This window comes from Vipera berus, assembly GCF_964194415.1.
Source record: "Vipera berus genome assembly, chromosome: Z".
NCBI lineage: Eukaryota > Metazoa > Chordata > Lepidosauria > Squamata > Viperidae > Vipera > Vipera berus.
The window spans coordinates 105,069,489-105,086,008 of record NC_138205.1 but is presented as its reverse complement, the minus strand read 5'-3'; the positions used below and the strand labels follow the sequence as shown (position 1 = coordinate 105,086,008).

The 16,520-nt window shown below is 37.5% G+C and overlaps 1 protein-coding gene across 1 annotated transcript in view; it reads right to left on the bottom strand.

Moving 5' to 3' along the window:
- The window catches only part of DNAJC1 (DnaJ heat shock protein family (Hsp40) member C1), a 154,280-nt gene that overhangs the window by 75,920 nt on the left and 61,840 nt on the right, over window positions 1-16,520 (bottom strand). Inside the window, exon 7 of the mRNA XM_081345215.1 lies at window positions 2,833-2,923. Coding sequence (XP_081201341.1) covers window positions 2,833-2,923 — 91 coding nt within the window. The remainder of the gene's footprint in view (window positions 1-2,832; window positions 2,924-16,520) is intronic.

Below are 16,520 nucleotides of genomic sequence, written 5' to 3'. Positions count from 1 at the left end.
AATGACTGTTCAAAGTTATGACAGCACAGAAAAGTGACTTATGACAATGTTTCACACTTACGACCATTTCAGCATCTCCATGGTCAAAGTTCAGACACTGGATAACTGATTCATATTTATGAAGTTGTAGTGTCCCAGAGTCATGTGATTACCTTTTGTTACCTTCTAACAAGCAAATAAGGAAGCTAGATTCACTTAATGTGTTACTAACTTAACAAGTGCAGTGATTCACTTAACATATGTGGCAAGAAAGGTCGTAAAATGGGGCAAAATTCATGTAATAACTATCTCGTTGTCTAGTTTTCTGAATTATGTTGGAGACTAAATACAGTTCATTTAATTCAAAATTGCAAGTTCCACAACACTAGAGAACAGAAATATTTTAGATCTCTTCAACAACCAGGGAAAAGAGAGAAACATGGTTCATTTTCTATGTGTTAATTTTATTTTTGAGGCCAAATAGACTTTCTGGAACACTCTACTAAAAGTATATCCTACCTGATATCCTCCAAACTCCCACAATCCCTTAGCATTATCAATGCCAAGGTCAAGGAAAGTTGAAGTCCAAAACAACTGGAGGCCAGCAGGTTGCTTTTCACTGCCCTTCCATACATCAAAACATGGATCACCAGAAAGTTTTATAGGTCACAGAAAGCTTGATTTTGAATAGATGGATTTCACATTTTGCACCCTGATGTTCTCTTAAGAGCCCCCAGCTTTTTTCCACAGAAGAAAAGCTGAAGATTATTTCTATGAAGCATTGTGATATGTGCAGTTGTTAATATAGTGAAATCAAAATCTGTCATCCATCTTACTCTTGGATAATCCTAATTCAACAAGAACTACCACCTGAAGAAGTATGCCTTATACAGATATACTTTGGGATAGTCAGTTCTCGGCATGCTAATCAATCTTACAAAATAAAATAAAGAAATAGAAATAACTTCTGCAAGTAATTGTGAGCTGCTTGTAGAAAGGGTGTGATCAAAATGTAATTAAATCAAACAACAGTTTTAGCGGTAATTTATGTATTTACTAATTACTGGTAAAACTATTATTAAACCAATTAATACTCCCTAAGATTGCACTGCAAGTCCCACTGCTGTCCAGACTCTTTGGAATACTGTATACTCCCATACCAATTTTTTTCTAGTAGCCAGTTTAGTCAGTTTCCAAAAAGCAATGGAAATATAGTTTTTCTTTGGAGATGATTATTCTGTGTTTCCTATATCATTGGTAGTCAGCTACAATCACATTTTGTTTATGGTTTCCATTATTTTGCTGTTTTGATTTGTAAACCCATCTAGAAATGTAGCAGTATAAAAATACTTGAAATTAATTAATAGCCTGATCCCCTATTTTCCATTCTATAAAATGAAATAAAGAAAGAAAAACCCAACTGGGATTAGATAGAGGTTGTATAAAGATAAAAAGGTAGCCATAATGAAATAAATTCATACTAAGGTTTGCTAACATAGCATGTGTATGACTGGAAATAGATAAATTCACTGGAGAAGTAGACAAATTTTGGGGACTATGAGCACACTGGCATTTTCAGAACATATGGCAGGTATACTTATAAAATAACTACTATGGGAAACTTTGCTTATTAACTAAAGCCATAATTATGATGGACATGGCTAATCAGAAAAAGATCCATTAGCCAGAGGATAAATTAGCTTCACATAATACTCTTTGACTACCCTAAAAAAAACCATCCTGGTGCCCAAAGGCATGGCTGAAAAATCTACAATGTTATAGTGTTTTGCTCTGCAAATTTCCATATTTGTATTTTATAAGAGACTGTTGTTGTTTTTATTCCGTTGCTAAATTCTGTCCGACTCTTCATGACCATATGGACCACAACATGATGATTCTCCCTATCCTCCATTGTCTCCCTGTTTGGGCAAATTCATGTTCATGGCATCAATGACACTATCTAACCATCTCATCCTCTGCTATCTCCTTCTTCTTTTGCCTTCATATAAAAATTATAACCTTTTTAAAAAGTCAGTTGGGTATGGAGTCCAGTGGACACTAAGGGTTACATGACATCATCATGTTGCCTACTTCTTAATAAGACAAAAATGGGGCAATCTATGGAAAATGGAAAATCTATAACATCATTAAGAGGCAATAATGCCTGCAAAATAATATTACTAAGCATTTTAGGATGCAGAACAATTACAAAATAGATAAGATTAGGAAAAGGAGAAATAATATCCACAGCTTTTATACACAGCAAGCAGTTTACATATTTCAATTAAATAAAGATGAAACAGATGAGAAAAGTTTTAAAGGTTCTACTTCAAATTATCAAAGGATCACACCTTTTGTGAGTAAGTTACTCAAGCAACATTTTTGGTATGTTCACATCACTTTGAGCACATTTTATTGTGTTTAGTAATCAAACCAATTTGGAACTACTATAAAATTTACCAGAATTTTTTTCTATGAAAGCATAAAACTTAAGTGATTACTATTTCTCAAGACATTATATAAAGTCATATCTTTTGGAATTGTTAATATATTTGTGGTGTTTTATCCAACCTTATTTCTTACCTGATTAATTGATTTGAACGCAATAAGACAACAGGAATTCAGAAGTAATTTTGGGAATTTCATATTGTGGTTAATCTGATCCTTAGTAAACCCATTTTCTGCACAGATGGAATCTGACTCCATCTATAGAATTAGATTTCAGTTAGACTCCATCTGTGTAGAAAATGGGACATGCTGAGATAGGTGGAAAACCCACCCACCCCCCTGCCTCCCACACATACCATTTTAGAAAGGATAAATGCAATAAAAACTGCACTAAAAAAAACTCACTCTGAAGAGTTTCCAGTTCAGCTCTTGCCAAAGCCTCTTCTTTCTCTTTTATTTTTGTTTCTTTATATTCTACGTAGAGTTGCCTGGCCTCCTTTAAGAAAATGCAATGATATTAGCATTTCAGAGAGACCAACTCTGAAAAGCACAATGTTAAAGTTTTACACTTCATTTCAAGCCTGGCAATTATTTTCTTAAGAAAAAAAAATTAATGAGTGAGATTTCTTAATAATAATGCAACATAATGAAAACAAATTATAAGAAATATTTTAGCAACAACCTACTGTGGTCCTAATTATTGAAAAGATAATGAATGAAATGGTTCAATTGTAGATCTGAAATGTAACATTGACTACTAGTTTTTTACAGTTTGCAAGATAATCTATCAATTACCCTATCCTTGGTTTGCTGAAAATTAAAAGCACAGATCAGTCAAACCGCTCACATTTGCGACTGTAAGCAAATTCAGCAAAAGCTATATATCAGACTGATATATCTGATGCATTTAGGACAAATTATCTGACCAGAACGAACCTAGAAGAAACCTTTCTGTTTAGAATGATGAAGAATTTCATAGTGCTTGTTTTACTGCTAATATCACAATAGCCCAAATGCCTCAGCCGCTTAGCACCCACCCTAATGGCCAGTTTTAGATTCTTCTGCTATCAGTAGAAGGTTATATTGTTTCTTTAAGAGAGGAAGAATAGGAGAAAAAAACCCTCTTTTGCCAATCAGTAGAAAGACCACGCAGTTTAATCTCATTTTATCTCACTAAAAGTTGGGAGAGGAGATTTAATTGTTCTACAGGGAGGCTCAGCTAGAAGCACTGGGCTGGCTAGTTACTAGACATCTGAGGAGCCAGCTTGCAGGTTTCTTCATCTCCCCACCCCCATCCATGAACCCAGCTTTTAGTTTCAGCAGCAGAGGGGAAGGTTAGCCTAGGGCATTTGGGACGGTAAATCCAACAGCAAATACAAGCTTATACACAAATTACAAAGGCTAATATGTCCATTTAATGTCAATAAGTAGCAAGAAAGAGGTAATTCTATCCTTGCAGATTGAGGCTTTCCTGCAACAGGTTATAAAATGGGATTTCCTATCATGGTTACAACACAATGTTTGAATCATATGGAGATACTTGATACAATATCTCTCTCCACAAAGCATATGTTTCAAGCTACATAGAAACAGAACTACAGTACATACAGTGAGAGAAAATATTATTTGATCCCTTGCTGATTTTGTATGTTTGCCCACTAACAAAGAAATGATCAGTCTATAATTTTAATTTTATTTTAACAGTGAGAGACAGAATAACAACAAAAAATCCAGAAAAAATGCATTTCAAAAAAGTTATTGAATTGCATTTTAATGAGTGAAATAAGTATTTCACCCCTTCGCAAAACATGACTTAGTACTTGGTAGTGGCAAAACCCTTGTTGGCAATCACAGAGGTCAGACGTTTCTTGTAGTCAGCCACCAGATTTGCACACATCTCAGGAGGGATTTTGGCAGCTCGAACCTTCAGCTCTCTCCACAGATTTTCTATGGGATTAAGGTCTGGAGACTGGCTAGGCCACTCCAGGACCTTAATGTGCTTCTTCTTGAGCCTCTCCTTTGTTGCCTTGGCGTGTGTTTTGGGTCACTGCCATGCTGGAATATCCATCCACAACCCATTTTCAATGCCCTGGCTGAGGGAAGGAGGTTCTCACCCAAGATTTGACGGTTCATGGCCCCTTCCATCATCCATTTGATGCGGTGAAGTTGTCCTGTCCCCTTAGTAGAAAAACATCCCAAATCATAATGTTTCCACCTCCATGTTTGACAGTGGAGATGTTCTTGGGGTCCTAGGCAGCATTCCTTCTCCTCCAAACACGGCGAATGGAGTTGATGCCAAAGAGCTCAATTTTGGTCTCATCTGACTTTCATCCAGTTCTCCTCTGAATCATTCAGATGTTCATTGGCAAACTTCAGACGGGCCTATGCATGTGCTTTCTTGAGCAGGGGGATCTTGCAGGCACTGCAGGATTTCAATCCTTCATGGTGTAGGATATTACCAATTGTTTTCTTGGTGACTATGGTCCCAGCTGCATTGAGATCATTGACAAGATCTTCCTGTGTAGTTCTGGGCTGATTCCTCACTGTTCTCAGGATCACTGAAACTCCACAAGGTGAGATGTTGCATTGAGCTCCAGACCAAGGGAGATTGACAGTTATTTTATGTTTCTTTGCACCAACTGTTGTCACCTTCTCACCAAGCTGCTTGGTGATAGTCTTGTAGCCTCTCCTAGCCTTGTGTAGGTCTACAATCTTGTCCTGACATCCTTGGATAGCTACTTGGTCTTGGCCATGGAGTTTGGAATCTGATTGATTGTTTCTGTGGACAGGTGTCTTTTATAGTTAACAAATTGAAATTAGGAGCTCTCCCTTTAATCTCAGCTCATTGCCTGTATAAAAGACACCTGGGAGCCAGAAATCTTGCTGATTGATAGGGGATCAAGAACTTATTTCACTCATTAAAATGCAAATCAATTTATAACTTTTTTGAAATGCGTTTTTCGGATTTTTTGTTGTTATTCTGACTCTCACTGTTAAAATAAACTTACCATTAAAATTATAGACTCATCATTTCTTTGTCAGTGGAAAAATGTACAAAATCAGCAGGGGATCAAATAATTTTTTCCCTCACTGTACATTGTACAATTCAAGAAGAATAACACTGTATAATAAACATTTGAAATAACAAGCTTAATGTTTGCTGTTTCTCTTATTCCAAAATAAGAGAAAATCAAGCCATTTAGATGTATTAGCACTCTCTGTTATACAGCACTACTTTTCCAAAGTGCCCAATTTCAAACAAGAATATCTGGATACAATCTGGAGTCTTAATTCACAATAGCAAATTACCAAAACATGATCAGAAATCAGTTTCCCCAATGAGGCTTAGAGATTATATCAAAAGCACAAAACTATTAAAGCATCGATGCTTTGCCTGTGAGTTCAGGTTAGAAAGAGTTAATTGGCATTTAACTCTAACCCTTCTGACATTGAAAACCAATATTTGATGCTAAATTCTGGAACAGAATCTATTACTGCTTATATGACCTCTAAACATCAGACACCAAGGGGTATCTGTCAATCTCAGTAGTGTGTCAATCATGGAGCAACTGGAACTGAGGCTCAGATGAAAATGACAGAATAGAGGAGAAAAATGAAGTTTTCAATAGTCAGAATTGCTAAAAGTTATGAATTATTTGGAATTAATTGAAATTAAAAGAAGTAGGATAGAAAAATGACACTTTTGAATGTTAATGTTGGAGAAGACTCCTGGCAATACATTGAAGCCAAGAAAACAAACAAACATTAAATAAATCAATCTACAGAAACAATTGACTAGGATCATACTGAGGACTTGCTTGTCAAAAAAATACATGTAATGCTAGGGAAGGTCTATTTTACACTGGGAACCAGCATGGTCTAGGGGTTAAAGGCATCAGGCTAGAAATTGGAAGACTGTAAGTTCTAGTCCCGCCTTAAGACGTGAATGCCATCAGGGAGACTTTGGGTCAGTTACTCTCTTTTAGCTCAACCCACCTCACAGAGCTGTTGTGGGAAAACAGGAGGGGGAAGGAATATTAGGTGTGCTCACCACCTTGATTTATATAAATAATAAATAAGATATAAATAAAGAAAAATAAAAAGGACAACCAACAATACTACAATGCTAAGAATCAATACTGATTTGACATATAACCATCAAAGCAATAACTAAAAATAGACATTTACAAATATCATTCTAAAGTACTACAACGAACAGTAAGCAAAACACTTTTGTAGGTAAAGATCTATAAAATATGGTATGTACTTCATATTCAGAATTTTTCATTATTTTCAACTTCTAATTAACTGAATTTCTTAAAATATTTCACTTTATATTTTCTCTTAAAACATTTTTTCCCATTCAAACCTCAGGGTACCACCAGTCAAGGATTGCCGACGAGCGATCCCCAGGGGGAGGGCGTTCTCTGTGGGCGCACCTGCCCTATGGAATCAACTGCCAACGGAACTCCGGACTGCCCCTGACCTTTGTTCATTTCGCCGGGACCTAAAAACCTGGCTCTTTGAGCTATCTGGTCTGGACTGAGGGGTTTAATGTTTTTAAATTGTGATTTTAATTTTTGCAGCTAGACTTAATTTAATTTAATTTTAATTTTATATTGTATTGTTTTTAAATTTTGCCTTGTAAACCGCCCTGAGTCCTTTGGGAGTAGGATGGTATATAAACCAAATAAATAAAAAATAAATAAATAAATAAATAAATAAATAAATTGCAAACCCAACATCAAGTAATGTGATATATTAATTAATTAATTAATTGATAAAAATAATACCAAATAGCTGCTATTCTTTTACCTTTAATCTATTATTCACAATCAGTTTTTCTAATCTGGAAATTCAGATGCATTTTCCTTCAACATATTTTTTATTTTTGCAAAATTGAACTTTGGACAGCTATTTGTGTTATAATGAAGTCACTTCACTCCAACAGAAGTTTATTGTCAACTTCTTTTATATCCTTAACCTACAGGATAGTTATTTTACAAAGATTCAAAATACTCTCCATGATTAAAGATTAATAATGTTACTAGGAATGGGTTTCTTCATGGATGAAGCTGATCAGCCACATTCAATTATTTCTATTTTGAACTGCCAACTAACCAAATTTCAAGTAACACTACTTTCCTTGGAGCATCTAATTTATAAATTCCAAGCCTGCCTACCTATCTATTCCTCCTAGCAAGCTATCAAACAACAATATAGCAACAACAACAACAACAAAGTTGGAAGGGACCTTGGAGGTCATCTAGTCCAACCCCCTGCTCAGGCAGGAAACCCTGGCCTATATCATTTCAGACAAATGGCTGTCCAGTCTCTTAAAAACTTCCAGGGTTGGAGCATTCACAGCTTCTGGAGACAGGTTGTTCCATTGATTAATTGTTCTAACTGTCAGGAAATGTCTCCTTAGTACTAGGTTGCTTCTCTTTGGTTAGTTTCTATCTGTTGCTTCCTGTCCTGCCTTCAGGTGCTTTGGAGAATAGCTTGACTCCCTCTTCTTTGTGGCAGCCCCTGAGATATTGGAACTCTGCTATCATGTCACCCCTCATCTTTCTCTTCATTAAACTAGACATACCCAATTTCAGCAACCGTTCCTTATATGTTTTAGCCTCCAATCCCCTAATCATCTTTGTTGCTCTTCTCTGTACTCTTAATAGTAATAGGTATGATGTAGTTACTTAGACATAATTTTCAATATATTTCACAACAATAAACCAAAGTCTCTTTTAACTGAGCTTGATTCTTGGTGACTTAGTGGACATGTCCGTGTATGTCTCTTTTTTTTAAAAAAAAAAGATTTTATTAGATTTTATAGGGTTAAGAATAACATTTTAGAAGGCAATGTGGTAATTGGGTTAAACAATAGATCAGTAATACAATCATTAGTGAGTATCTCAGGTTACACCATCAAATATTTCTTCTCAGTTTCCCTTGATATTTGCTATTTCATATTTATGGTAATAAATTTCTAATTATATCAAAATTCAGTAAAAAATTCATTATCACATTTATAAATACATTTTTTTTCTTTTTGCTTATACATATCTTAATAGATCTCGATAGACAATCAATGTCCTGTTATAAAATTTTACCAATTTTAATTTTTAATTACAGTATTCCAATTTAACCTTTAATATCCATAGTATTTAACTTTCAGGTAACCCAAATTTCCTTTATCTCATTTCATAAAAATTATAATATCTAAAATACACCTATTAAAGCTTAAATATGTTCTTATTCTATTCCATAAACATTTTCTACTTTCTATCCTAATAGATCACCGCCTTAATAATAGATTAACTTTTATTAGTTCAGATTCATCTTCTATACACACTGGGTCCAATCAATAATTCAAACCTATTTTCTTATAGTTAATTTAAATTTCTCTTGTTAATCTAAACCTTCAATATTCAACCAATTAATCCCCTGTTTTTTACTATTTTCTTACTATTTTAAATCTAGTGCTCAAATTTCCTTTTATTTCAAAATCTCCCTCTAGCCCACTAACTGACAGTTTAGGATCCTCTCTAATAAATCAGGGGGGCCCAGTTTTTCAACCTAGCTTTCTTCTTTTGCCAGCCAGGTTTCCATATCAATGCTTTAAAATCATCAGATAGGTCTCTCTTCATTCTTGTGTATATTACGTGGATTAAAGGAGACCATCTAGTTGCTAATTTTCTAAGAGGTCTGGCCCATTTATAATCATTAAGTCGTCTTGATCTCCTGGATCCCCATGTTTGTTCTGGTATAATTGTCTTCAATTCGATCTGGTCTTTTTCCTTCTCAGGTTTCTTCTTCTGGTTTTCGTCAAAGGTTATTTCCAGTTTTGAAATTATTGTGTCATTATCTGGATTTTCAGTAGACTATGCTTGTTGTTCTGTAGAGCCCTCTGCGTTGGCGTTCACTTGTTTTTCGGCGTAGTAGTTTTCTAGATCCAATCCAATCGCCTTCTGGAGATAAGCTGGCACCTTTATCTTTCAAATTAGCTTTAAGTTTCTCAATATTTGCAAGAATAGCTTCAAGTATAGGTATATCCCGAATCTGGAAATCATCCTCCATTTCTGACGTAGTTAAAAATGATCTTTCTGGTAGAGGCTATTTATTAAGGAAGAGTCAGTAAATGTTCACCTCCACTGATCCTAGAAGCCAGTTTCACTGCCCAGCTGTTCTCTCAAAGCTAGGTTTGTCGTAGATAACACAAGGTCAGACCTGGGCTGTAAACAAGTCTCTTCGTCAGAAGTAATAAAACTGTTGTGCCAAGCTCGCCACAAAATATTCCGGATAGCATTACGAGTGTTTTTCAAATCCCAAACTAAGATCTTATCCACTTTAAGTTCTTTTTTGCAAATAAAACAAAGTGACAGATTCTAAGAATAGGTATTTTTTGGGTTGCCAAGTTCCAGGCAGAAAATAAATAACCAATTGTATTAAGTTGATTTTTTCAAAGCTTTGTTTCCTCTAAGTAATCAAATGCCGCCATTTTAGAGGGTGGGGAAAAAAATTCCCCTCTCTCCTCGGCAGGGAATAAATTTTCAAAAAGCTGTTAGCAGGAAATGGGATGCAGAGAAGATAAAATCTCATCCAATTTCTTCACGTTGCTTTCAAGTGCTTGTTAGTAAGTTTGGCCTTGGCTGTCAGTAGCTTAATGATGGGCCATAAGTGGCCTATCTTTTCCCCATCAGTTCGAAGAGCTGGCTGGGATCAAACGGGAGGGTTACCGCCCTTCCGTGATCACTCAGGGGGTCCTCTTCATGCTCGTCACCCCTATAGGGCAACTTTCAACCCTTTTCAGGGTCCCCCGGCAGGAGAAAGCCAGATGGTGGAAGGAACAATCTCCCCACATGTCTGCCAGCACCACGATTGAAAACCGGAAGCCCTTTCCGTGTACATTTCTTGCCAGAAGTACACAAGTGATTTGCTTCTGTCTTCTTTCTCATCTGACATAACATTAAAATTGCTTTATTGCCCCCACTCACATACTAAATAGGTCTCATCATGCTTAGCTTTTTTAGAATAGGTCAAAGTTGGCTAGATACTACTGCCTAACTCCTCCTCCTCTTCCTCCTCATCATTATGACCATTCCATACCAATTTACTGCAAAACATCTCTTCATTGAAGGTTATGAGTTATAATATATCATGTAGGTCTGAAACAAGTTGTGTGTGTGTGTGTGTGTGTGTGTGTGTGTGTGTGTAAAGGAAAATGACAAATATGGATGAAAATCTTCATAAAAAGAGAATGAGCTTCCATGTAAAGGCTAAGAATCTGCTTGCAATTTAACAATCAATCAATAAATAAATAAAATCCTCAATTGCATGAGCAGCAGGCAAAGCCCACACGCACCCGCTCCATTTAAGAGAGCAGCAGGCATGTCTGGATGCCACACGGACAAATGGAGCTGCACATACCTTTGCTGGCTGCTCACACAGAACCATCTCTTCTCCCTCCCCACCACCAGCCAGTCTGCAAAGCTAGAAATGTTGTGGAAATCTGATTTAGAACCTCTTAGGTACCAAAATATTTTGCTTTTGCATGCATGTTTATTTAAGATAAACTACCAATGCAATAACCCACAAACTGGAATGAATAAGAAAGCAGCCTAGTATTCTTCTATGTCTCCTAATCATTTCAGTAATGTTTGTACCAGTACCCATGATCGGTATTATTTACATGTTTTCCAGTATGTGACTTCAAAAATTTCAGTTATTTGAAATTTTATTCATATACACTGCCTTTCTAGTGTATATGCCTCTTTCAAGGCTAATTGTTTCACCTGTGTAAGCTAAAATAAGAGACATATCAAAGCTTTTCCAGAAATATAAAGAAAAGTGAATGAAAGTTTGTGGATTGCAAATGAAAGATACAGGATGATGCAAAAATAGCTGAAAAAAGAGAAAACTTTCTCCCTACAAAGAAAGCAATGCAGCACTACACTACAAAAAATATCTATCTTAAAAACACTGATTCATGCAAGCAAGCCATTCTATCAACATGTGTTTAGTAGAGCTTTTCTTCACTCTTTAAGATAAGATATTGATTTTACTTTTAGTTGTTGTATTTTACTTTAGGTTCTCAACATATTGCTCTTTAAACTATCTTCTTTGCAAGCAGTCCCACTTCAGGATCATCAAATTATCTCCAGGACTATAATTCTGTTTTTAGTAGAATCTCCTCACATGCTATACATGTTATGGAGCCCTAAAGGTTTCATAATGGTGAGCAGTAATATTAATGCAGATTAACATAATTCAAAAGGTAGTCCATTTAACTGCATTATGAGATCAAATGTAAAACTTCACGTTTTCATTTTAAATTTTCAGGAAGCATAAATCAATCTTATAACTCTATACGTAGCTTTTAAAATAAACTGCTTTCATTGTATTATAATTTGCTTCCTTCCCTAAGAAATAAGACAAAAATCTATTCCTTTTTTTTACTACAAGATTTTGGATTCTTTAAAGATAAGACGTATTTCATTCAACACTGGGTAAGTGATGAGCTTCCCTGACATATCTTTACACATGTCAGGAGAATTTTCATTTACCATGATCAAAACAAGATTTGATATAGAGCAGTTTTTCCATTTCCATATCATTGTGCCAGCACAAGATTTAGTAGACAATTTAAGGCAAGAAAAGACTACTCTCCCTTCAGTACAAAATCTTGCACAGATTGTATCCAGAGTTCCTTAGCAATTGCTGAAAGTGAAAATTGATGGTAGATAAGGTACAAATGTAGAGAAAAGGCTACATTTTGGGAAACTGAGTGGAAACATGGTGCTCTCATAGTATATAATATCCATGTTAGTAATTAAATGTATATGAAAGCTACTAAAATATATAAATCAACATCTTTTTAGCACTAAGTAGTTTTCCTACTTAGATTGGCTAACAAAATGCTTCAATAGCTATATGCTGTAGAGCAAGGCTTTTCAGTGGTACGCGTACCACCTGTGGTACATTGGCACCTGGCAGATGGTGCGACCATCCTAGAAAAGTGGTAGTGGGGGAGGGGAATGGCAGCACCACGCAAGCCTGAGCGAGAGATGGCTGGAGCTGTCAGGTCTCAGCGGACAGACCAGGATCAGCGCTTCTTCAGGGCTATCAGGGCTCAGTGGAAGCGCCAGGATCAGTGCCAGGCTCCAGCTGGAACTCGGCGCTGATCCTGGCGCTTCTGCTGAGCCCAGAAGTGCCGATCAGCGGGAATGTTGCAGCATCTCCAGGATCTTGTGATTTACATTCAGATGCTTGGCAACTGATTCATATTTATGACCGTAACAGTGTCCCATGGTCATGTGAAGTGACCAAACCTGCTGCAACTACCCAGCAGACGGGGGGAATAAAAACCAAACACCCCCCCACCCCAACAGGGCTTTTCAATCTTTTCACCCATTGTATCACTTTTAGGATATGGCAACATCCGAGTACCACCAGTCACCTAGCAAGGTGTCAAAAACTTGATGAACAAAAAAAAGAGGAAAAAAGTGATGAAGTACAGGTAGTCCTCGACTTACAACAGTTGGCTTAGTGACTGTTCAAAGTTACAATAGCACTGAAAAAAGTGCCCCCCAAGCAACAGCCGAGCAAAACAGCTGCCCGCCCACCCGGTGGCGCTCTTCCTTCTCTCCGAGGTTTTCATTGTTCTGAGCATTTCTGTTGAGTATTGGTAGCGGGGGTGTAGTGGTGGGGTGTTTGGTTTTTATTGTGGGACACTGTGACCGTCATAAATATGAATCAGTTGCCAAGCATCTGAATGTAAATCACAAGACCCTGGAGATGCTGCAACATTCCAGCTGATCAGTGCTTCTTCTGGGCTCAGCAGAAGCGCCGGGATCACTGCTGAGCTCCAGTTGGAGCCTGGCACCGATCCTGATGCTTCCACTGAACCCTGATAGCCTTGAAGAAGCGCTGATCCTGGTGCTTCCACTGAGCCCTGATAGCCCCAGCCATCTCTTGCTCAGGTTTGTGTGGTGCTGCCATTCCCCTCCCCCGCTACCACTTTTCTAGGATGGTCGCGTACCACCTGCCAGGTGCCAATGTACCACAGGTGGTACGCATACCACTGGTTGAAAAGCCTTGCTCTAAAGTTGACTGTCCTGTTTGAGGCACCTAGGCAGTTTTATTAAGTAATTAATCATAGTAGGAAGAGTTGGCATGATTTCAGGATACAACAAACCATCCAAATAATTCAGAGAGAATATTGCACATGCAAGTTGAATAATACACTGAAGAACAGGGATTGCAGGAGCATCCATGCCTTTGAAATGAATTCCTGTTTTTAGAGATAATTTAATAAATTCTTCTTAAGAGACAATATCCTATATTCAAACTTCAAAATCTAAAGAAAAACATAATATGCTCAGCTTCCAGAGTTGAAAGATGAATGCCCAACACTACCATTAGGTTACAAATGCCATTCATGGTAGGTTCATTCACTGAGGATTTTAGTCATATGGACCATGATATACAAACTCATCACCGTAGCTTGTTCAATAAAACATGCTTTAAAAAACCTGACGCTATTACACCTGAATGCCAAAACAAAATGTCTGTGCTAAACAGGTTATTTCTGAAAGAAAAAATGTTCTGACATCAGAACTCTGTTTAGAAGTAGCATCTGGAAGTATGAACAAAACCGAGCTTTGGTTGAGGACATTTGGTAATATTCACATCAGCTCTCCTCACTTCAAAAATCCATCTTAATCTACTTCCTCCCATCACCCACAAAATAATTAAAAGTAAAGCTCTCAAAAATATTGTGCTTCGAAACTGTGTAACATTTTTCTTCTAACCCTAGAGAACAGCTGGCATCGCAGAGAAAAGGAAAGTGACAACAACAGCTAACCTGTGGACGTGCATACAAAACAGTTTTCTGAAGTAAAGAACCATCTTAATTATTTTAAGTGCCTTCATGTATTAGAGTTAAGAGAAAGGAACAGAAGGCACCGGAGTGATAGAAAATACTCAGATGGATAAATGACAAACAGATGTGAATAGCAGTTTTGCAGCATGATTTGTTTAAACAGATATTTAGTCAGTCTATTTAATGGCTAATATCAGGAGATATTAAAAAGATACAGGCTGGGATCAAAAGGTACCTGTGCCTAAACAGACAGGCCTTCTGCTCATAATCAGAGAATATATGTTTTCAAATCCTGCTTCTGCCTGAGCCTTGTTTTCGTCTATATCTTCAAAAAGACGGGATACAATAGTGCTAATCAGGGAAAGGTGATGGAAACAGAAACTACAGTAGCAAAAAACCAATTTAATTGGAGGGCAAGGAAAAAGTGCAAATTCTTGATTTCAAGAGTGAAAAATTGTCTTTATTGTTGTCTAATATAATATATGTAACTCCTTAAAAGTTTGTAGAAATAAAATAACTTTGTACTCTTTTTGAAACGCCACCACGACAACCCTGCATGTTTTAAATATGCATTGATTCAGAAAGAATAAACAATTTCTGTGATGCTGCACATTGTCCAAGAGTAGGAGGGAATCTCTGAAAACATATTCTGATTTGCCAAATATATTTCTATAATATTTGGAAAATTTATATTGCCGCCTACTTGTTCACGGTGGCTCAAGGCGGCTTACAGGAAATAAAAACATAAAAGAAATTAAAATAAAATAATAACCCCCCTTTCCCCCCACACACATACCAGCAAGCATACATACTCATACCAGCCATTTAATGGGCTCCATCCCACTCTGGGTTCCCTAGTCCCACTGGCAGAACCACGTCTTCAGAGTCTTCAAAAAGAGTGTTAGAGAGGGGGCCAAAGAACCCAAAACCACAGCCACTCGGTCTTGCCAGGGTTCAGTTTCAACCTGTTGCTCCCCATCCAACCCCTAACAGTCTCCAGGCACTGTAAGAGGGAGGTCACAACATCACTTAGCCCACCATGGGTTGAGATATATAGCTTAGTATCATCAGTATATTGATGATATTTCAGCCCGTGGTGACCAATGATCTTACCCAACAGTTTCATGTAAATGTTAAATAGAAGTGTAGAGTGTACTAAGCCCTGCAGGACCCCGCAAAGCAGTGGGCGAGGGCTGGATATCTTGGCTCCTATAACTGAATAAGAGTGGCTACAAAGGAAGGAAGTGAACCAGGATAACATAAAGACCCCTACTCCCAATCCCCGAAGCTGCTCCAGAAGAATACCATGGTTGATGGTATCAAAAGCCGCTGAGATGTCTTCAAGTAGAGCAAGGATGGATGTACTACCCCAATCCTGCTCCTGCCAGAGATCATCAAAAGCGTGATCAATGCCGTTTCTGTCCCATATCCAGGTCTGAATCCTGACTGGTAGGAGTTTAGACAATCCGTTTCATCCAGAAATCTCTGGAGCTGCTGTGCAACCACCTTCTCAACAACCTTCCCCAAAATGGGAAGATTGGAGATAGACCAGAAATTATCCAACAGGGTGGAATCTAATGATGGCTTCTTGAGAAGAGGGTGGACCACAGCCTCCTTAAAATGTTGGGGCACTACCCCTTCTGTAAGAAAGCATTAAATCATCGCCAAAGCATGTCATCTCCCGAGAAGCTTTCACAAGCCAGGAGGGACATAAGTCTAAAACACAGATGCTTGCGTGCATATTTCCTAGGATCCTGTCCATTTCCTCAGGAGCAATGGGGTCAAACTGTTCCCAAATAATAGGGCAAGAACCTGCCCCAGGGCCTCCCCTGGATCAGCAACCATGCTGGCATCTAGCAGGGAACAAAGTCAAGCAAATTTGTCTTCTAGAAAATCTACAAATTTCTCAGCATGCCCCTTCAGGTGGACCTCAGTCTCCTCCTTCCCGTTTTAATAGGAAGACCACTTCATAATTAATTTGGAATAGCTGTAGAGACCCTGTCCTATAATCCAGACTTCCCTGACACTTTGCTTTTCTAATCTTTAGGCATTCCAATTCCATAATTCCCATCCATTGTGGCCGAGAATTCCCATCCCAGTACATCTGGACATCATGTTCAGTAAGGCAGTATTGCCTTGTTTTTAAGATGTTCAGCTAACGTTTGCTTTGTCAAATATTAGTAGTTTAGAAGTCAACTTAGCAGAGAAGCTC